The 24,142-nt window shown below is 38.7% G+C and overlaps 1 protein-coding gene across 1 annotated transcript in view; it reads right to left on the bottom strand.

The window, feature by feature from the left end:
* The window catches only part of DISP3 (dispatched RND transporter family member 3), a 2,757,501-nt gene that overhangs the window by 513,084 nt on the left and 2,220,275 nt on the right, over positions 1-24,142 (bottom strand). The window contains exon 15 of the mRNA XM_044063608.1: positions 18,554-18,684. Coding sequence (XP_043919543.1) covers positions 18,554-18,684 — 131 coding nt within the window. The remainder of the gene's footprint in view (positions 1-18,553; positions 18,685-24,142) is intronic.

Genomic DNA, 24,142 nt, shown 5'->3' with positions numbered 1-24,142 from the left:
AGGGGGGGGGCAATTTCTGGGGATGTCCTGGTTTACTGATGGGGAGGCAGTGGGGTAATGTTTTCACTGAACCTGTCTGCCAGTATGTTGGCTATATCTACAGCATTTGTGTATGTGGTGTTCTGGACCACCAGTTCAGAGCAGATTTGGGTGTTACCTTTGAGATTGCAGACATATGTGAAGAAGACCTTGTGACTGTCCTTAGTGGATGCGGCCAATTTGGACTCTAAGTTAGCCTAAGAGGATTTCATGAGTGACCTTATTTGCTTGTTCAGACAAAGGAGAGATTGCTTCCAACTCAGCACCTGTTCCTTCTTGGCCTTGGACAGCAATTTTTCCTTTTATTACAGAGTCTGTTTATTGCTGCTGTCCACCAGACAGGTTTACTCTTGCTTGAGGAAGATTATTTGGTTCTGTCAGGTACTGCTGAGTCCATACAGCTATGTAGGTGCTCATATAGTTTTTTGGTGTAGGCTTGGACATTAGTTCTAGTTCCAGCTGAAGGGATGGTGTCTGTGAAGCTGCTTATACCTGCCCTCAAGGGATTGTATTCAGCTTTGGAAACATTTTTTTTGTTTGACCCTGACAAAGGGGGGGGGGGGTCAGGGGACCTCGAAACTGATCACTTTATGGTCGGATCTTTCCAAAGAGGATGACATTGTAGTGGTGCTACAGTGCTTACTCATGTTGGTTAGTACCAGGTTGAGGATACTTTTACCTGCCATGGGGGTGTCGAACAGCTGATCCAATGCATTGGCAGTGACAAAGTCAAGGAATCTCTGGCTGTTCATGTTTGGGATAAAATAGGTCTTCCACTCTATGGTCGGGTAGTTAAAGTTACCCAGGATCAGGGTAGAGGGTTGAATTTTGATGGATTTAAGTTAAGTCCAAATAGGTGGAGTAGGCCTCCTGTGTCATGGTTGGGTATCTGTAGCTAGCTATGATTTGAATAGGTGTTTTGTCAGTAGTTAACTGCACTTGGAGTGTCTCCTGTGCCTCATACCGTTTGACCAGATGTGTACGTCTGATAAATATTGAACCTCTGCCTCCTTTGGCTTTGTAGCCTTCCATGTGGGGTCTGAAAGTATGCTAGAATGAGTAACCAGGTAAGGTTGAGGTGCTCTCCACAGCTTTGAACCAGGTTTCATTGACTGCAGAAATGTCAGCATCCTCCAGGGTGAGGAATGTTTGCAATGAGTACAGTTTCTTGGTAAGATTCCTAACGTTTAGCAGCATGACCTTTACATTTCGTTTAGAAGAATTTTTCATGTTGGTAATTTTGTGCTCATGGCTTTGCCTAAAAAACACTATAGGGAGGCAAGAGTCTTTTCCAGAAACCTGAAGCCCAGTGGAGACAGGTGAAGGCCATCTCTTGCAAAGCATCATGGTCTGTTAGTCAGGCCATCTCTTGCAAAGCATCATGGTCTGTTAGTCATGCCCTTCCAGGCTGTCAAGTACTGGATCCCTTTGGAATTACACCAGAAACTAAACCAATTGTTAAAGTCAGTCATTTTCTGTTTGCACTGAGGCATCATTCTAGGTGATGGTAGGATGTTGCTTAAGGCTAGGGGCATACCTACCTGTGACACAAATTCAGCAAGCTCAATTATGTCTCTCTTCATATAATCCAGAGTGGCATGTCTCAAGTCATTCACACAAACATGGACTTTGACAGAGTCATAACAGTATCTGTTGTTAAGAGACTTGAGTGTGTGCATATTATGGTGGATTCTAGCACCTGACAAGCAACTTACTGTGACTTTCTCCTTGTCTAGCCTGGTGAGTGGCACGCCTGTGTGTCTGATGATAGAGTCTCCTATGACTAATGTTGGGTTTGTGGCTGGGCCTTAGAGGCTACGAGATACAGGGGTGTGCGCACTATGTGTGGTGCTTGGTGCTGTGGGTTGTGATGTGTGTGTGTTTTTGCTTTGGAGGTCTCTTTTGTTTAGGTATGTGTTTGTTGAGAACCTTTGCATATGTAGGAGTGTGTTGTACAGGTGTAGGTGGTGTTAGAGGAGTGATGTTTGTCGTGTTTGTGCAGAGAACCTTCTTAGTGTCAGACGCACTGACTTGTGACTGACACAGCAGGGATTCTAGGTTCTTAATGTAATTGCAACTCTCACATACTGTGTTCCTTGGTGGTAGCAGTAGAGGGTTGCCTGTGTACATAAGGCAATTGCTACACTGTCTCAGAATGCCATATAAACCAGACTAGCAGAAGAAACCATACAAAATTGTCCATCCTTGGATGTCAGCATCTGTGGAAGAGAGGTTGGCGATAGTAGAGTGGGTACTATCTGAGAAGAGTACCTATAGGTGTGAATAGGGTTGGATAAAATCAATACAGTAGCTTCAAGTGAGGGTCTCACTTACACAGGAGTGCTGGTAAGGAAAGAAATGCAGCTGAAATACCTTGCAAAGGGTTAAAACAGCACAGTGGTGGTGTGAGCAACATGCAACAAGCAGAAACCCGTGCAAATGTGAGGTTTAAATACCACAAAAACAAAAATAAAATAGAAACACTGGAAATGACCAATCAACCCTTGTCCCTGAGTTCTCAGCTAAACACCCTATGCCAAACCAGTTCCAACCAGTTCAATTACTCCCACTAAGTGCAGTCAGGCCCTGGCCAACACAAGATGGTGTAGCAGGAACACAGGAATTACACAAACAGATCTGGATATAGCAAAACCTGTAACCAGACCGTGTTAAAAAATATATTTAAACTGTTTAGGTTGATTTAGCACAGTAGAACAGAAACACACTTATATATAACAGTAGCAAACAAGCACAAACTGATTTAAACAAATTAACCAATTAGCCAATAAAAAGCTCAAAAATGCACACTCCTGCCACTATGGTACAGGGGAACCCTCTCCAAAAAAGATGGCCTGGACTAATGCTCAAGTTATACAAACAGAGTTAGAATCAGCAAGTCTGAATCTTGTATATGCTACAGCAAACAAGGTGCACCAATTTCAGAAAGAGACCGTTCAAATAAGCGGGCACAGTAAGCCTACAACCAGCAATTCTGAGCTCAGAAGGGCAGAATCTATCCTCTTCTCCCACAAGACTATAGACCACAAACCTTCTTAATGTAAAACTACTGGCCTGAAACCCATGTGCTTAAACCAGAACTAAGACACTTTTCGAACAACAGACACACTAAGCCTTCAACTAGCAATTTTTAGCTTAGAAGGATGTAAGCTACCTGTCCTGTCACAAGAATGTAGACCACAAAACTTCCTGATGTAAAACAACTGGCCTGAAGCCCAAGTGCTTAAACCAAAAGGCCTAGACCAACAGTTACAATTTTATCAGGCTACTAACAAGCAGTAATAAATACAGCAGAATAAATTTAACTGAGTACTTTTAAAAACAAGCAGCAAAAGCAAAATAAAGTAATAATGTCGGAAGAAACACAAATGCAGTAAAAGAAGATGAATAAAGTGCCATTTTGTTTTCTTTCTTTAGGTTAAATGGGAAGGGAGAAAACACGATAATTCAACATTTCAAAACTAAGGATGTGGGCCTTCCTAATGATTTCTCTCTACCCAGTAGAATGTGCTGATGTGACGGGACTGTGAGGAGTGTCCCAAATGAGATTTACTGTAGGGGTCGGCAACTCAAAAGCCATTAAATTTAAGAATGCAACAAGAACTGGGTGTTTGGGTGCTCCTCCCACTAATTAAATTAAGCTATTCACAATTTGCAAAGGAATTCTTTGGTAACTGATGAAATTCTTAACTTTGTTAGCGTTGATCATCCTGTTGTACCTGTTTTCAAAGCATTGCCTAAGATACACAAAGATTTGCATGACCCACCACTTAGACCTAGTGTGTCGGGGAGAGGGTGGGTCACAGAGAATTGCTCTATGTGGATAGAGTTTAAATTAAAATCAGTTGTTAACGCTACACCTAGGATATTAAAAGATAGTGCACATTTTTTGACTAGTTTTATTTATTTATTTATTTGCAGTTTGATGACCAGGGAGGTCCACTGGGCTCAAGGAGCCCATTTTCAGTGGAGACCCGGGGAGAAAAGCTCCATAACACATAGTACAAGCTCTATAATATGAAGTACAATACACAGTAGAAATAGAACCAAAGTAAGCAGATTTTAAATACAAAATAGCAAAAACTAAACAAAGTTAAACAGGAACATAGAGTAATATATTATACATATTTACAAGTTTACTGGCTGAGAACAGTAGAACAGAGTTAAATTAGTACAGAGGTTTAAATCATCTGAGAATGGTATAGAAGTAACATTAGCAAGAAGGCAGTACATAGGGTTAATCCCTAATGTGTAAGGAAGAACAAACCTTATGTGTGATGAATGCATTCAAGTATTAAGCAGGTTAGGTAGGTAGAGTGCAATTGCATCTCCATTTATGGGAGAGCTAAGAATGGAGCTGGGTTTTGAAGTGTTCATAGTTCTCAGAGATTACTTACAGATTGAGGGAGAGAATTCCATTTTTTGGTGACGGAAAAGGATAGGAGAGTCTGACCAGTGGGACGGTTTGGTTTGTATACAGAGATTAGATTTTGGTGGGTAGATATTAGAGTTCTGTGAGGGGTGTATAATGGTAAGATGTTAGTGCTGGGCATAAAGTTGGTTTAGAAATAAGCTTGTGAACAGTGATGAATTGGAGGCAGTCAAGGTAGTTGGGAAGTTATAGCCATTGCAGGTGGTGGAGAGGTTTATAGTGGTGACTGGAGTATTTGGACGAGGTGGCGAACTTTGAGATTTTGTTATAACAGGTTTCTAGCTTAGAAGAGATCGAGGAAGATAGGTTGGTTAGAAGGGGAGCACCATACATCAGTGAAAGTAGTAAATATGTAGTGGTGAGGGTTTGTCTTGTTGAGGGGGAGAGGAAGTGGAAGTTTCTGTACAGCATGCCAAGTTTCTGATGGGTTTTCTTAATATTTAGATGAATATGGGTATCGAATTTTAAGTGTTCATCAATAGTAACTGCAAGAGGTTTAGCAAAAGTAACAACCTCTATAGTGGAGTTGGCATGGCTGATAATATTGAAAGAGGTTTTGTCGAGGGGGAGAGATTTTGAGGGAGACAATAGTGGGATTTTTGATTTGTTGGCATTCAGAGAGAGGTGATTTTGGAGCATCCAGTTCTCAGTAGTTGAGAAGGCAGTTTAAGTTTTTGTTTGGAGCTCAGGGAGGTGGTTTGATGCAGAGCAGACTAAAGTTGAGTCGTCTGCATATTGTACTATCTTAGTGTTAGGAATGGCTGCATGGAAATCCTTAATGAAGATACTGAAGAGCGTAGGGCCAAGAATGGATCCCTGGGGTACCTGGTTGGGGTGGGAAGGAAGGCTGAGGTGCCAGTCTTCCATTTTACTGCCTGAGATCTGTCAGAGAGGTAGCCGCTGAACCAGGTAATAGTGTTTTATGAAAGATTAAGATTAGAGAGGTGTTTATACACATTTTTAGATAGTCATAGTTTTGATGCTTTATATTTACTGGTTACTTTAGATGTAAGGGACGTAGTCACTATTATATGCAGGCTTTTTTTTTTTGAGACAACAAGGGACGAGTAGTCATTGTCAAATTTAATTATAGTTTCTCCTAGTTTTAGAGGAGAAGCAGACCAGGCAGTTTTTAATACAAGATCCTTGTCTTGGCTGGAACAAAATTTTGCTATAATGGATCTTGGATGTGCCAGCTTTTTATTTGGAGAAACTGAGACCAAAGAACTGTGTGCCCTTTCTATTCAGAAAGAAAGGGTTTCTGGAAGGTTAAGTAATGCGGAGCTTTTCTCCCAGGGCCTCCACTGAAAATGGGCTCCCTGAGCCCAGTGGACCTCCCCGGTCATCAAACTGGAATAAATAAATAAATAAGTATTTTGGGTATCCAGGATGATAGAAAAGTCACCATATCTTCACCCTCCATCTGGTCTGGGACCCCAAAGATTCTGATGTATTTTCTTCTTGCTCTGTTCTCTACATCATCTGTTTTCTCCATGAATGAATTGTGCTGCTGTAAGGTGAACTCTGTGTTGCGTTCTCATTCTGATAATTTGCTGTCGAAGTATTCTATGGCAACTATCTGAGCTTTTTTTGTTGTTTAGTGACTTCATTAATTAATTCAATTTGTTGGCACAGTCCTCTTTTATTTCATCCACTTTGAAGTCAAGTTTGTCTATTTTAAGAGCTAGATCTTGTATATTGGAAATGACGGACTGCAGTTTTTTCTTCACTGTGTTTTCTTGTTGAATAGTCTTAGAGTGGCTCATCTTCTTTCAGTGAAACTTTTGCCTCTTAAAATTTGACAGGAAAATATAATAAACACTTCTTGTTTTTTATACCAAAATGTCCTTCGGCATATCCAGATCGCTAATTCAGTAATTTCAAGTAGATTGTGTTATAACTGACAAATTAATCCTGTCAGAAATTATTGTACGAAACACAGCAAAGATTTTGTGCTACTTTTAGGTTCCACCCCTGAGTTGTGTTATTTTCTGGTAGCAAAGTTCATTTGATATAACAGTGAATTTTGTGATTTGATACAGAACTGCTTTCTTACCCATACCTTTTGATAACCGTTCTTCATTACTGAAGCCTCCGTTAACAGTGGTTTCAGATTCAGAACATGCTCCCAGAGAACTATACAGGTCCAAAGTGTCATCATCCTTAGCGCTTCAGTGGGTTTTATACCATTAGCCTAAGCACCTGCTTTTTAAAATCTAATGATGTTTCCAGAGCACAGTACATGCGACTGTCCCATGTAATGCATTTGCATCTATCCATGCAGGCATCAATCCTCACTGAGGTGATGAGCTCCATCTGCTGAATCAATGAAGATGTAGTGATCCTGCATGCTGCCACATTACTTCATCATGTCTGCTTGGGGTCAGCAGAGTCTGCCTCTGTCCCTGAAAAGTGAGCGTACATAGCAGTTATTCACCCCCAGGAGTCCACCAGTCCCACAGTTTTATAACTGATTCTAAGTCACTTGGGTTGTACTCAGTGCATTTATCCTTGTACCCTACAAAGCCAGCTCTAACGTTTACATTGCTGTAGTAAACCAGCTGTTCGCATGCATGTTACCTGCCTCTCAAAGCGCACTGGGTATCATTCACTCACAGGACAGCTGATTGAAATCGTCTTGTTAAGGCAGAGTTAATGTTTCCTTGACATTCTTGAAATGTTATTCCACCAGTTTCAGGCTTTTTGTTTTACAAAGAGTTTAATATTTACTGCCACTAGGAAAACAATTCTTAACGGTCAGCAGAGCATATGCTTCTTATAAAATATGCTTTTCGCACATTCATGCTATGATATCTCATGGATCCAAATTTGAATGGGAAATAGCTATTAGTGCTAAAAGACCTGTCCACAAGATATTTCAAGACTACAAAACACCACATGTCCTTCTAAGCACATAGCCTTGTTTTCTTTGTACATGTATAAAGGAATGTTTACGGATGTCGTGTACCCTACTAATTCACTGTGTTGCCATACCAGTCAGAAGTTGTGTAGATTGAGAACTACTAGAAAGATAAAAAATCTGCTGTGGAAGTGAGGCTTCATTGATCTTTGCCCTCAGTTTTTTTTCTAACCTCTGTTTAAACATTAGAAAGTAATTTCAAAGAAAGGCCTTATGGCAACCTTAGCATAAATGTCATCTGTTAAAGTACTACATTGTCAACTGGCTGTGGCAATTTATAAGCAATGCTTTGCCACTCTTTGGTTTCTTTAATCATGCTGCTGTATACAGCCACTGGCAAGAGATCTGTCTTCAGAAAAAAATAAGTAATAGACATTATTCCTAAAATGGGACTGATCACCAATTATCCTGAAGCGACCATTTTGTAACTAACTTCTCAGCAGAAACCATACGGTGCTCATGAATTCTACATAAGAACATCAAGCTGTTCTTTAAGGGCTACATATCCCTGGCCTAGGCAGGCGTCATCTAAGGGACACACATTTCTAAATACTTTAAAAATGGGCAGTTATCTTTCACGGTTTCTAAACAAAAGCTTCTTCAGAAATGGTCCTATTCAATGACCAAGCCTTTCATTCCATGGCATGGGAATATCTGTGATTTTCCTGTGGCATTTTAGTTTCATTGAAACTTTTATCTTAGCTGCCAACAGTTTATACATTTCCTTAGAAAGAGTCTTAGTGAATTGCACCCTGAGCCAGTTCTGCATTTAAGCAGAGGCACTAGACAGTGATACCCCACTTCCCCTCACAGCTTTTGTTTTGGTAGTTGTGCCAATACTTGGGTGCACATTTTACATAGCTCTTCTACATGTAAGGAAAGTGGGTCAAGTTAGAATGAAAGAACTAAACTCTGCTACTGACTGCCTGCTCTTAAACAGTGACACTTTTAATGAATGAGCATGTATGTATAGTTTTAGTGTATCCTGGTATAGCTCATGACTCAGAATGAAGACTAAAACGTTATACACGTTTCTCAAGAAACATGACAGACAAAGCATTTGGAGTCTGAGGCCTTTTATCAATCAATCGATCTGCCATCCCTGCAAACACCTAGACATTCAACTACTAAACACTATTAAATCCACAGTCAAGGCTACCAAGAAGTCCTTGTATGAATAATTATTATTACAGCTTCACTCTCTGAACGACTTGCACCTTCATTTTAGATAAATAAATAAAGTAAAACTATTTATTTTCTTAATCTATATCACATAGTTTGGCACCTGCCTATGGGCTGGGGAAATCATTGGTTCTAGAACCTTCTGTTGCTCAGTGGTAAATAAAGTAATTAAAACCGTAAATAATCATGTGTTTGGGAAAACAGAATTAGCAAGGTAAGATTTATGAGTCTGCAAGCCAAACTGAAGGCTGACAAGTAAAGATAGCCTTGACCGTCTAAAACTATTTTCTGAAGTCTTTCTACTCTATAAAGTCATTAGCTTTAACAATAAGGAACTTGCAGTTTGAACATTCATCAAGCCTATACACTTAGATAGCCACTTTTTGAAAGTCGAATGTGGGTACTTGGGGAAAGTTGCCTCCTCATTTAATTAATAACCTTCTCTCAAACCATAATTTCACTGTCTTTTTTCTGAGGAAGACCATGCATGCATCTTTCAATTACGAGCTGTCCCTCCCTGTCATATATCCTTTGATCCATGCCAATAAACTGACAGTGTTCTGATGGGAGGAAATACGAATCAGGATCTTTGTGGCCTTAACCTCAGGGACACATCTTTCTGCTTCCCCGTTTACGTCTGCCTGTACTAAAAGGAATTCACAGAATGTAGAATATTTGAGACAGAGATAGCTAAAAGGATCATGTCAAGAATAATTTTAATCATACCACACCATCAAAGTCAAGACACTAATACAAATGCGTTACCAAGCTTTTGTTCCTCGTAAGAAAACTGATTATGGTTTCTCAGGACTTGATAGTGTGAATGTTAATATTAATGTATGACTATATGGCTTAAAATACTTTGATGATCAGTGTTACCTTTTTAGAGCATTAGGTGATTTGTGAATTTTATTATCATTTGGTTGTTAAATACTTTGAATAAAGGCTTAAACAAAATGAAAACGCACTTTGTATCTAAATCTCAACTCGCTCAACATGACAACATCGAAGATGTAGGGTGAAACATCACAGATACCTTTTTTCTTCCTTGTTTTCAATGTATATTATACGTATTCAGTAAGAAACTAAAAACGTATTTAAATGGACCAGGTTTCCCACTGGTGCATAAAGAAAGAAAGACATCTATTATTCCATTCAGTAACTCAAGACTATTATTTTACAGCATTATATAGTGTTGGTTTTGCTTACTTAACAAGCACATATCTGTCTATTATTTTTGTCCTTATAATTACTGTAAGTCTCCCAAGCTGTAAGGAATACCGTTCTTAAAGGGGACTTTTTTAACTTCTAATGCCTCTTACAGCCTTGCAGGGGACATTAACTTCGTTATAGAAAAAATATGTCTACTGAGCCCATTAGTTTACTCCCCTGAGCTATCTGTTGTGGAATACACTTTTCAGAGCTGCAGTCAGAACACTATAAAGACTTTTAAACTACGGGACTTAATATATAAAGAGTAATATACACAAGCCCTCCTTTTATGTCTACATTACACAGTTTCCAACAAGGATATGGTACCTTTAAGAACACATCCCTCCTTTATGTCTATATTATATAGTTTTCAAAAACGATGGGATAGCTTTAAGAACAAATCCTTCCTTTATGTCTATAAGACCCAGTTTTCAACAAGGATACGGTATCTGTAAGAATAAATCCCTTCTTCTATGCCTATATTATACAGTTTACATCAAGGATAGAATACCTTGAAGAATAAATCCATCCTTTATGTCTAAAGCAGTACAGGAGCACTCTTTTCATCCAGTATGTAAAGCTGCATGTCTTCATTCCTAAACAGGAGAACAATGACAAAGGAACACTACATGTTACAAACCTATTGCTTCTTAGCTAAGATCAAGTGTTGTACACAGACAACTCAGGTGCTATACTGAAGGGATTATACCACAGACAGCTCTCTGTCCTGTTATGACTGGAAAACAGGTGGTCCATTTACTAAACATGCTGCTTAGAATTTTGTAGTGAAATGTATCAACTTTTCTTATGGTAACTACATCACAGCCTTACCTAGGAAGGTCATGGCTTGCTCCATCAGCTTACCTTGGAGGCCCAACTCTACCACAGGATATTGCAGTGACCACTGCCCTATTTGCTTGGTTCCTTTACAGCCATCCTATGAATTCTTTTTGCAGTGCCCTTTATAATGAGCACAATAGAGTCTGTGTTCACACGCAATATTTCTAGGATTAACTGAGTGCTGACACTTCAAGGTCTCGATGGTTTGAATGGTCATTACCTTCCTTGGAGTACTACCACCTCAGAAGAATTACATTAAGTCAGGTGCAGGACGTAGGCCCTCTACACGGGTGTTGTGGGGGCCTACCCCCACCCCCAAATAAAACCAAAAATTGTAGTTTCATATTTTAAGTGGAGCTTTCAATGAAATGCAGCCTTAAAGAATTAGCACTGAAATCATGATTCCGTATCAGAAGATATGTACCATGCTGTAGATGTTTGGATAACAGGACCCCTACTACAAGACAGGCTCCCCATCTTATTCCCATGCTGTAGATGTTTGGATAACAGGACCCCTACTCAAGACAGGCTCCCTATGTCACTCCCGTGATACTACACTAAGGCAAGGTCTGCTTGGTGTTGTTATTTTTACTTAATTATACATTCCATACAGACATTACAGGGAATTGCTAATTTAAAACATGATTACGTAGTTACTTATTGTAAGTGTACTGTACACTGTACATTGTCTGATTCATCTACAGTAGTTTTATAATTACAGATACTTAGATTTGTTGACTTGCTGCCTGCTCTGTGTTTTAAGACTCACTGATTGTAAATGGTGCACTACATACCTTGTGCCTGATTCCAATTCAGTACTTTTAGCTGTCTTGCAGTGGACCAAGCTATCTTGCTGTATGTTTTATCCATTGATAATACAATTGTTTGCTAACTGTTTTTCATCCTCTTAGTGACTTCTTATTTTTTCTTGTCATAGATTTCAATTATGCTTTAGTATATAATGCTCACTGCAACAGGTATAACAGCTTGCTGTCTAGCTGTGGCCATGTGTTCTGCTATGTTCTGAGGAATGTAACACTTTTTTCACCCTGTAATACATAACTATACATACAGAGCCATCTCTGTTTAATATATATACTTATACCAAAGCATCCATCCATCTTTAAATGGCTGTTAGAAGACCCTATTCATATAAAGTACACTATAGCTAAAGTACTACATAGTTGTTTAAGAATGCCTTTGGTAAACAGCACTATATTGTTCCGAGTGTCCTATGAAGTATATACTGGTCTATATGTAGGACAAGAACTTATAATAAGTCTTGTTTTTTTATACAAACTGTTGACATATATATTTGCACCAAATTGCCTATACATATGTATTGAACTATTACTATCCATAGAATATATATTTTATGGTCTGAATGGGTTGCCCAGAGGTATAGAGTTAAAGTTATGTCTATTATATTTGTATAAAATTGTGCCTGAATGTATCCATATAATGTGCTGAGTTTTTATATTACATATACTTGATTGACATATGAAAGACAGAAATGCAACAGTACGATTTGTTTCTATGGGGAAAAGCATAAACTTCCCTTGTTTAAAACTGTCTACATATATGAATTTGTGACTTGGTGCATTCTAAATTATTTAGCAATGATATATATTTTATAATACTTGGTCGTCTATCATAATTAAATGAAGAAAGTGGGAAGAAGTAAAACGGAGCATTTGCCGAGTGTGATGACGTCACTGCGCATGCGCAGAGGTGCTGCAATGACAATGAATACACTTCTCTCATTTATAACTTTTCTAACTTTTGGAAAAGGAATATAACATAATGAGGGTGCAATATAAGTATGTCTTAAGTGGATTACATTCACTGGACAAGGTTAACAGTTGAAAATGTGATGGGAAAAATTTGAGTTTTAAAATGGAATTTGAACACATGGCATGGGTAACTTGTTTGCATTTTAAACTGCAGCTTTATTTACAGTGTTAGAAGCAATAGGAATGTATAGAAGGTTAGACCTAGCTTTGTTATTGTAATAATTTTTAAGTAACAGCATATATTTGAAGCAAAGAAGACAACATAGTGCAATATGACTTTAGCAAAGAATATATAATGAACAGAGACTTTTAGTATCATTGTTGTTTATATAATGATGTTTAGCATAATATATAGCATTTTACATGCTGCTGATAGAAGCAATGTTCTGAAAAGTTTTTAAACATGAAATGCTTGTAGATGCCTATGAATGCTTTGATTGCTGAATAAGACTTTTAATGTGCTATAAAACTGTATTTTAAAAGTAATACTATGCAATATAGAGGAAGGTACTGATGCTTTTAAAAGAGGGTGTGTCTAAAGTAACTTGATTGACTGGGAGTGGTCTTTCAGGTTAATGAGGTATACAGTGACAGCTTTAAAAACCTCTGTGTGTGTGTTTTTATATTTGTATATGGTCTGAAGAAGCCACGGACAGTGGTGAAAGCGCTTACCGAATATTAAAGTTCTTGGTTTATTTTATGTGGCCTGGAGCTATACTTCTTAAAACTGTTACCATATTTTTCTTTGCTGTTATTTAAGGCATTATCTACTTTCTAGCAAGTTGCTACACTGTGAAGCAGCTTGGCAGCAAGGACCCCCCCATTCTTCAAAGAATCTGTTAGTTTTTAACAAATGTATGTCTATTAAATGCGGGACTAATCAGCCTGCTTTAAGACATTTCTTACCCGATAGTACTACACAATAAAACCTCTTTTTATTATGATTAACAGTACATAGCCTTTTTCTGTTAGACGTTTTACTGATTGTTTCTGGACTGTGCCTTGCTTTGCTTGGGCTCACTCCGCTCCCCTACCCTATGCCCATTCCCACCCACCCCCACTTTCCTTAAATTTATTAACCTAAACCACACCTTTCCTAATTCGTTATCCTATAACTTGCAGCCACCTCATCCAACACACTCACAATCATTTTTATTTTTTCCACCTTCTCATTCCCACGTCACTAACCATTATTTCATCCCTCATATAACACTGTCTCCACATCACTGTATCAGTACAGTTCTGTCTCTTCTAAACTGCAGACACCAATCCATTCATATTTTTCTCCTATTTCCCTACTATTTCACCATGTCAGTTATCATCACTCTTTTGAGCATCTGTCTCCTACTCATTACCCCCTACCTAGCCTCCCGCTCCACTGCCTTCATCATATCAAACATAACACACTACCCCTTTCCTACACTTCCCACTATTATATACCATACAAAACCAAATATCCATTTTCACATCTGTTCTAACCTGTACACCATCTCTAACATATCGTTCTTCCACTATAAATATGTCCAAATCCCAACCCTCCCTCTTATCCAGATTTATTTCATTGACAGGGTGGCCTAATGGTTAAGGTGTTTGTTAAACAACACACAAGGTACAGGGTTCACAGGGGGGGATAATTGGCTAGGGGAAAAATGGCTCGCTAAAGGGGCTTAGCCCCTAGTACTAATATGAAACCTATTCTATGAACCTATGACATCAACTAATACCCAAGTTCAAACTTCTTCTACACTCACTAATAGAAATCAAACTCCAAGCTGACATACATCCTAACCCAGAACCCACACAGCTATTCCTACCCCACCCAATAACACCTACCACACCTGCTAATACTACCCTCCACCTTCTTCCCCTAAAAAAATCCAAATCAGACTTACTCATAACTAATTTTAACCTCAGAATTATCACACAAAATATAGTGAATTTCATGCAGCACTAGATACCTACACTCATGATATAGTAATTATTACAAAGACATGGTTAAAGCCCCACATTAAAGATGAGGAAATACTTACTAGTGGATATAATGTTATTAGACAAGATATGCAGAACAAGTGTGGTGGAGGCATTGCCATCATGTATAACGATTTCCTCAAAATTGAAAAATGAATCTGTACTCCCCCAGATCTATCAGAAGCAGAAATTCTAACCACCAGATGTGAAGTAAATCCACATAAAACCATCACAGTTATTGCCTCCTACCTGCCACCAGGAAATAATCTATCTACCATTGAAAGTCTCCTATCTTGGGCATCCTCTACTTTCAACCAAGAAACTATAGTGCTAGGTGATTTCAGCTTGGACTGACTATCCAGCTCAGCTGACAAGCCCTCCAATTTTATCAATTTATTCAATTTCAATCAAACTATAAACTTCCCCACTAAAACTGATAAACACACCAAGAAAGAATCTATTCTAGACTGGATACTAACCAATAAGCCCAACTTTGCCCACCAGGCTGGGTGCCTCTCCGATTCTCTCATTGATCACTCCCCTACCTTTCATCTAAGGAAACACATTCACTCCCCCTGTAATGTCATTTTCAAACACATACACAACAAACTAAATTGTTCCCCTATCATCTTAAATTCCTTACTTCAAAACTGCAATGGTCACCTCTGAAATCACTCCACCTAGACCAAGCTGTACAATATTTTACTGATACCTTCCTCAACATCCTTAATAACCTTGCTCCAGCAAGAAAAATTCACTCCAAAGCCGAAAACCTACCTTGGATAACCAAAGATGCTAAATCTCTTATTAAACAAAGGGATAGAGCCTGCACTGCTTATCAAACCTCCAAAACCTCAGAAAACTTGACCTCTTACAAACAACCAAGAAACCGAACTAAGAAGCAAATATTATCTGATAAAAAATCGTATTTTCTAGCTTGTCAGCAAAAACACATAAATAACTCACAAAATGTTGGCAAAACATTAACTACCTCCTCAACCCTGGCAAAACCTCCAGCCCTGCACTATCTACAACAAATAGCACTGACTGTATAGCATCCCAATTTAACTCTTATTTCATTACAACTGTCACCTCACTTTTATACAACAGATCTAACAAACCTCTTACAGTGCCGACCTCTACTAACTCTAAACCCAACTACTTCTCTTTTAAACACATCCAAACCTCTTACATCAAAAAACTCCTATCAAAACTAAAACCTACCTGTCTAGCAGCTGGCCAACTCCCTAATGACTTCTTAGAAACTGCTGCAATCTCCATCACCTATCCCATATCTATCCTAATCAACCGATCGATGGCAGAACAATATGTCCTCATACTATGGAAAATATCCCATATCATCCCCCTCCACAAGGGGGGCCCATCTAAAGCTCCCTCTAATTATCAGCCCATTGCTATTCTCTCACCCCTAGCCAAGATCTTAGAGAAATGTATCCATAAGCAGCTCCTAGACCACCTCATTACAAATAACCTCTTACCTACTTCACAGCACAGTTTCCATCCAAAACACAGTACCTCCACAGCCATAACTTTCACTAACTACATCAACCTCTTCCAAAACAATGGACAACTAGTCTCTACTATATTCTTTGATATGTACAAAGCTTTTGATACGGTATACCACCAACTATTAACACTCTAGCCTCCTTCAACCTCGACTCTACAGCTCTCAAATGGTTCTTTAGCTACCTTGCTAATCGACAACAGGCAACTAAATGGGATAATAAAATCTCCACACTCCTCCCAGTCTCTGTTGGGGTTCCTCAGGTCCCATCCTTCACCTCTCCTTTTTATCACAAATAGTCTAAGCACTGCCAGTAAACCTGCTTATGTCATTCAATATGCTAATGATGTTACTCTTATTTGCTCTGTTCCCACACCCCAAGAACTCCAAAATAAACTGCAAAAAACACTTCTAGATATTGAAAATTACCTAAATGAACTTCAGCTCAACCTAAACCCAAACAAAACACAATTAATGATCTTCTCCAACAGGAAATCCAAAGCAAAACCACCTCCTCTCTCCATCTACTTCACTAATGGCACTATAATAGAACCAGTTAATCAAACACAACTACTTGGTGTCACGATAGACAACAACCTAACATTCAATAAACACATATCAGTCACAATTAAGAAAGTTCACATCAAACTTGGTGCTCTATATAGGGCCAAACCTTACCTTACTCAAAATGCCAGACTAGCCACAACCAGATCCCACCTCCTATGTACTCTCCTCTACTGTTCGCAAATTTTCACTAACCTGCACACGTCTGATTTATATCTACTTGATTCCTGCTATAAGAAAATAACAAAATCTGCTGCTAAAATACCCAAAAGGACCCATCATTGCCTTGCTCTTCAAAAACTACACTGGCTTGAATTTCCCAATCTGTTACTGGTCAGCTCACCGCTGTCCACTCCATTATCCACAAACCTGAAAACTGCCCTGCACTCTCCATCCTAGTGCAACTAAATACCGACCCCAGGACACCTATATCATCTGATAAACCTATACTCACCCCTGCCCACTGTATTATCCACAAACCTAAAAACCGCCCTGCACTCTCCAACCTAGTACAACTAATTAGCAACCCCAGGACCCTTTGATCATCCGATAAACTTGTACTCAAGGTTACAAAGTCCCATAATTACTTTGGTGACTCTCTCTTCTCCTTCAAACTAGCCAAACAGTGGAACCCAATACCCCAGAATATCTTAAAAAAAATACACATCATCATCATAGCTTAAAAAAACTCCTAAAGGAATACCTTACTCAACAATGGCTATGCTCCTGTAACACTCTGGACTAGTTTCTCATGCCTTCAATCAAATGTTTTCTATTCTATCTTCATGTCTTACTTCTACTAAAAAAAAAAATACCACAATGGGTTTTAGTTATATGTATAATGAGCTTCATATTACTGTCTGTAATAAGGCTTAGGAAATGTAATGTTTTCTGTTTTACATTCCCTTTTTTGAAATTGTGATTATTGGCAACTGTAAAACTTTTTGTATATTGTTTGTATATCTTTTAAATTTTTTTGTAATCTTTTTGTACTATTCTTATGGAGATTTTCTCTCCAGGTCTCCGCTGAAAATGGGCTACTTGGCCCACCGGACTCTACCTGGTGAACAAATGTAAAATAAAATAAATACATTTTCACTCCCCAGGTAGCTGTTTGCAGGTCTGAAGTGTGTGTTATATGTACTTTGATTATTATATTTCACATGGTGTGTTTTTGCTTACTTTGGTTAAGGCCTTCATTTCCCATCCCCTATGCTACTTGCTATCAGAGTAGGTTTGTTTGCCACTTCCTGAACCCCGCCATGAAAAAAAGCACTGATGAAGGAAAGAGGTAGTCAGTGTTTTACAACCAATGCTTCAGCCAATGGAAACAGTGAACAGCCAATGCTTCAGCCAATGGAAACAGTGAACAGCCAATGCTTCAGCCAATGGAAACAGTGAACAGCCAATGCTTCAACCAATGGAAACAGTGAAAAAGTGCAGCTGTGTGCCCACAAGAATATACCGATGCTTTAAATGATCAGGAGGGGGAAGTTGCTGTCGGTCTGTAACTAATCCCAGTCATTCCAGGAATTCCTGCAGTGGGGATCCTAGTATTCCATTTTCTAGTGTGCTTGTAAGTGTACTATTCCAGCAGTACTTTGTCTGACATAAATCTCGCATTAAGCAATCATGTTACTAGTATTAAAGACCTTAAAAGACAGTGCTGTCAGAACTTGTCCATGGCTAAAACCTTCACCCTGATGAAACATTTGACTACAGTAACTCATATAATTTGGCCCTGTAAGGCTGCTGGGGAAACTCAGTGCTGTGTTTATGCCGCCAGTTTGGTGAAACTGGAGAAAGACTTGTATAACCTCCACCAGCATGCATTCACAGTGAATGCCAAAACAAGACCTTTACAAAGTCACTTCAATATGGACAGACTGAAAGGTTTGGCAATCTCAGCCTGTAGCTCTGAAACGCAAGTCTTCTATAGTTTACTGCAAACGTATAGAAACAGTGTGCAAATCCATAGTTATGATATCTGTCTCAAAATTCATTTAAAGCAGATGTTTTGGACAGCATTAGCTAAGAAGTTTTGTGAATACAAATATTACCTTTAGCAGAAGGAGTGTAGAAAAATCCTTGGTTCGGCCCATCGGGTCCTGCACTAAGAATACAGCCAGGTGGTGCCAGACAGATTCTGCTATGAAACGGAGCCTTTCGCATTTGTGCAAAATAAAGTTTCCTAATACAAACATATAAAACATATCACAGAAAGTAATTTTTGCTTAGTCCACAGCTCACAGACATTCAGCCTGAACAGATCTAAAAAGCATGCAGTTAATGTCGACTGATGTAACAACATTGACTAGAAAAAGTTTGTATATCATAAAAAAATGTCTCCCTGCCAAAGTACATCATTTCCTTGTCATTTGCCAGGAAAACAGTGTAATACAGTAAGGAATTTGGACAATGTAACCTGCTTAATTATTGATGGAAAGATGAATTTCAGCATTCAGATTCTTAGAACAGTGCCAGCTTGTATGATTAATGAAAGTTCTTATGCAGTAGCTGCACAACCGTCCACATGTGCAAAGGCATGTGTACACACGTCATGCTCTCTTGCTATAATGTTCTGCATCACACCGTCATCACTTGGTAAACAAGGATAAAAAGGGTTGTCAGTCTGAGACACAGTTATTTCAGTACTCTGGAGTGATCCCACACACCCCTACAATATGTCCGTACTTCGATTAAATACTTATTCATAACCCTTTCTTGTGGCAGTGGAATGGTATTCTTCAATCGCATATATTAATTTGTTTCTCTTGTTTTGTTCAAGGGATTCCCAACTCTCATTATATACTAAACAAAATGGGAACTTCCTAATCTGCTAATGTGACAACATAAGCAACAACTCACAGCCCACAGTCATTATCTACAGAAGCAATGCTGAGGTTTACAGAATATAGACTTGAACATTTGGCAGAATTTCTTTCCCCTTAATGTATGTAATTCATAAAGCTTTCTCTTGTGCAGACATTTAATGCATCTGACAAGCTGGATGAAAAAGTCTTGCAGAAACCTTTCAGTAGGTATTTCTCTTTTTAATTTCCTTAAATTATGTTTTGTATAGGTTAATAAATACACTATTGTTATATTACTGCTTGCTAGTTAGGTGACTAATGGCCATAATTTGTAGAGATGGCTCTTCAAACAAACCAAAGAAGACAAGATATGTTTTTAACTGGCTTGCGTCCAGAACATCCCACATCCCCCGTGATGAGGAAATTACTCTGCAGCCTTGTCACTAGTATAATCAACTCCATAGTTGTCATGTCATTAAGATAACAACTTATTTCCCTGACATAATTAATTCAAACATAAGTATAATGTCAAGAAATATTTTATGAATTATGATTCCGGACTGATATTCCTATCCTGTTGACCAGTTACATACGCTAAGCCTAACCCTGTTCCATTGGCCCAAATCAGTTTTGCTTGAAAACTATAAAAAGTTCCAGTCATATTTAAAAAAAAAAAAAACAGAAGTGTAACAAGCATTTTTTTCAACTGTTTACAAAACAAAATTGCTTAGCAGTTGTAACATTTCAGTTGTTACTGGTTTATCTTTTTCTTCCAACCACTATTCTGTATTCAAGTCCTGCACTTCCTGCCGACTCCTACTCTCCTGATGCCTATATTTCTTCTCTGCTCTTACAGTCGTGTAATTCCTCCTGTTCCTGTATATATCCTTCTGTACGTTCCTGTGATAAGCCTGCAAAACTAACTTGGAGGCTTCCTGAAATCGTATCTCCCCTTCTTCTTATTCTTGCTTCCTGTAGCTTGTCCGTCTCACTCAACACTATTTTATATTCGCTGCATGTCTGACCACATCCTTTCCTATTTTTCCTTCTCTAAATATTAAACACTATTTTCAGTGCATCTGGACTTTCAAAAACATCTCTCCAAGGTAACACAGCAGCCGCTGCTGAAAATTAAGACTGATCAATGGCTTCCATGTACCCTAAAGTATGCTTTAAATTTCAGCCTTTATACAATAAATAACAACTTAAGTAGAATCACAAGACCTGTACTTTATTGAAGTCCGTACAGCATGCATACACACCCCATGATAATCTGGTTTCCTCACTTTTCCTTTTTTCTATATACCAGATGCAGTGCAGAACATCCACTGATTAACTGGCTTCATTTGCTAGTTTTGGAACTGCTGTGTCTAATTTACCTGTTAAAACACTTTCTCCCCAGTTATTACTATAAACTCACTTTTACTCAGAACACATGGATAAGTGGAATAGAGAGACTTAATTGTTACAAAGTACAGATGACTACTGTCTTCTTTGTAATTTGTATTCCTACTTTTCTTGGTTTTCACTGATTGTTTTACTTCGTACCCATGACAGAAGTATCTCATAAATAGCCAGCAGTCAGTAAAATGGCAAAAGGCTGCCTCACCACTCCTGCCTAACACAACAGGTGTGCTACAATGATCTATGCTTGGATGTTTACTCTTTAACAAATTTATCAATAACTTACATACAGCCTCTGGAAAAGGTACTCACGCAGATGACGCTGCCCTCATCTGTTCTCCTACCACCCTAACATAATTACAACTAATTGCACAGCAGGCCTTCACTTCTATTGAAACATGGCTCACTACAGCTCAACTCATACTCAACTCAGACAAAACTATGCTCCTCCTTTTCACTCCTAAATCACTTACTGCTGACGAAACATTATTCAAAAACTTTCCATTGAATAATACTAAAATTGAAAGAGTTGCCCATACTAAATTAAGGTATGACTATTGATGACAAACTTAAGTTTGACCTGCATATTCAAAGTAGAATCAAGAAAGAGCACCAGAAACTTGGCTTACTATACAAGAATAAGCACTTCCTAAATAATCCTTCTAAATCATGCTAGCCAAATCTTACCTGCTACCTCCACTACTTTATGGAGCCCCAATTCTGAACAACTTACAAGCCTCCTTATAAGCTACACTTGAAAGCTGCTACAACAAAATTGCTAAGTTTATGTTGAGTGCTAAGCACTCATCACATCATTGTAATACTCTACATTCTATCAACTGGCTTGAACTTGCAAGCCTTCTCTCCTATTTCCAAGTAGTAACCTTGCATAATATTACCCACAAACCTTTACACTCTCCAGCCATCAGTCATTTTCTTCACCTGCACATCCCAAATAGAAATCTCAGGTCCACAGATAAACAACTCCTCACCATCTCCAATCCCTCCACTTGTTCCGGTCAAAGTTTTTACTCCTACCCTTTTGCTAAAGCTTGAAACTCCTTACCATGTAATATCCGAACAGTCACTAATCTTTCTTCCTTTGAATTCTCACTAAGAATAGTTAAGCACATCCTGGCTCTGTTCTTGTTCCCGTTCCGTGTGAAGCTATGGCTGTAACTCTGTCTTCCCTCTCAGGTTCTCCCTGCTCTTTTCATTCACACGTCCTCTTATTCTCTCCTGCTTTCCTCTCCTTCTGCTTCTAGCCTTTCTCCCTACCTCCTTTGTGCATGTCTTTGGTCCACATACAATGTTTATCGCTATGTCTTCCCTACCCATTACCTTGATGTAGCAACTTCCCGGCCTGAGCAATGTAGCCTCTCACATCCCCTACCTCTTATATTTCTCTCCTTCTCTCTCTCACTAACAGCTCTATCACAACATCTGACTATTCTTTGCTACAATCTTTTTGTCCTTTTAACATACTCGACACTTATCCAATCCCTTTTTCTCCTACAGCTCCCTTCTCATTTCTTTTGTATGTCTATAATGACTGTACTATTATACCTTTTGTACATCAAAGAATGTACTGCATTGCCTCCTTCTCACAAATTTCATTGTAACTGCAATTCTTACATATTTATTCTTTATATATTTTAATTGTTTTTAAAAATGTTGTAACGTGGAGCTTTCCTTCCTTGGGCCTCCACTGAAAAGGGGCTATTTTTCGCCCAGTCTGACTTTCCTGGTAAACAAATGGGAAATAAATAAATAAATTTTAGCATGAAATGCACCAGTTCAAACATCCTGATCCCAGATATAGTACTACTGACAGATAAAGAAGTTATACAAACCCTGTTAAAACCATGGCCCTTCTGAAAATGGCAAGGACCAGACCAGACCTATAATTAGCAAGAATCACTCGCTCACTCACTTCTAGACAGACTAGCCACCTGCAAACCTGAAGACAGCACCTTGGCCTAGGGGCAGATCCAGCAGGGTATAGATAGGAACGTTAATATGGCCGAAACAAAGCACAATGTATGTGATAGCAATGCGCTGTCCTTACATGGAAGATTTAAAAAGTGAACATAAGTATAGCAGAAAGGATTACTATCCGGCCTTTGATCATAACTATCACATTATGTGCTCAAGACATGGATATCAAGGAATTCACATCAATAGTGAAGCTTGAGAGCTGAATCTTGGCATGATAACATGGTTATGATCAGATTATCAACATTCTTTGTAGTGCATGGAGCTTTATCTGCTCCATGTAATACCTGTTACAGAAAAAAGGCTGACAGCAGGAAGCATTTTACCAGCTTTTAAAGACCATGAAAGCTGGTAAACAAGTTTGTTGCTGTCTAAGAGACAGCAGTCAGAAATGGTGTCCATCTTAAAAATGAAGAGCTTTAACAACTGTTACACACTTCATTTTGACATATGTTTTGGTTAGAAGCGAGGCAGAGTGAAGTTCTAACAACCTTCAAAAGCTGTTTACTTTCTGCCTTTGTTCTTTTCTGTTGGCAATGCCCCTGTGGTGAGACCCAATTGTAGCAGCACTTTAGGGTATGTAACAAACTTTTGCTAAGCACCCCTAAGTGCTGTCACGATTGGGTCTTGCATTAGGGAAGTGCTTAACGTGTTTATCTTGTTTCCTGACATCAGACTGTAATTGTGGCACTCCTTGCACTGCATGATACCACAACATTTACACTAACGTTGTCTGTCATGGCAAAGTTCAACAGAAAAAAGAAAACTTAAAAAAAATCAGAATGTACCTGCCTGACTGATGGATACGTCACATTGTCTAATTGACTTCACTAACACAACAGTTTGTCGATTCATACACTCTCCCAGACTCTTCACAGAGTGTATATTATACTCTGTGTATGATATCATCTCCTCTTAATTCTACTGCCATCTCCTCTTTCTCTTAGCAACTCCTGTTTTGAGAACCACAACCACCTCTCAACATGTTCTCCTTTCAGTTTATGTAAATATGTACGTAAATGTAATATTCAATGATTGTATTCATGTTTCACTCGCTGTAATGAAAACTATTTGCATCTCTATGTTAATTATTAATGCTGCTGTTTATTGTAATCCTGACATTTGCTGAAATCACCCTTCTAATGCCGTTATGTATCCAACCTGCACATATAAAACTGACGGCCTTTCTCCAACCTGCATGTTGTTTAAAGGTTGATGAAAGTTTGCAATTATGAGAAGGTTTTTGGCAACCACTGGCATTTCTGTATGTGGAATTAGTTGGTGGAAAAACTGGTTGCTTTATTACAATTATTGGCCACTGTAGGTTCAATTAAATGGTTTAGCACACATGTACTATGTCTATAAATAATTTGGCCACAGGCAGGGATATCATAGTATGTTAGGACAGAAATTAAAATGTACCAGTGACGGTAGGAG

The sequence above is a fragment of the Protopterus annectens genome, chromosome 2.part1 (genome assembly GCF_019279795.1).
Source record: "Protopterus annectens isolate FY-2018-M chromosome 2.part1, PAN1.0, whole genome shotgun sequence".
Taxonomy (NCBI): domain Eukaryota; kingdom Metazoa; phylum Chordata; order Ceratodontiformes; family Protopteridae; genus Protopterus; species Protopterus annectens.
This window is presented reverse-complemented; position numbering and strand designations above follow the sequence as displayed.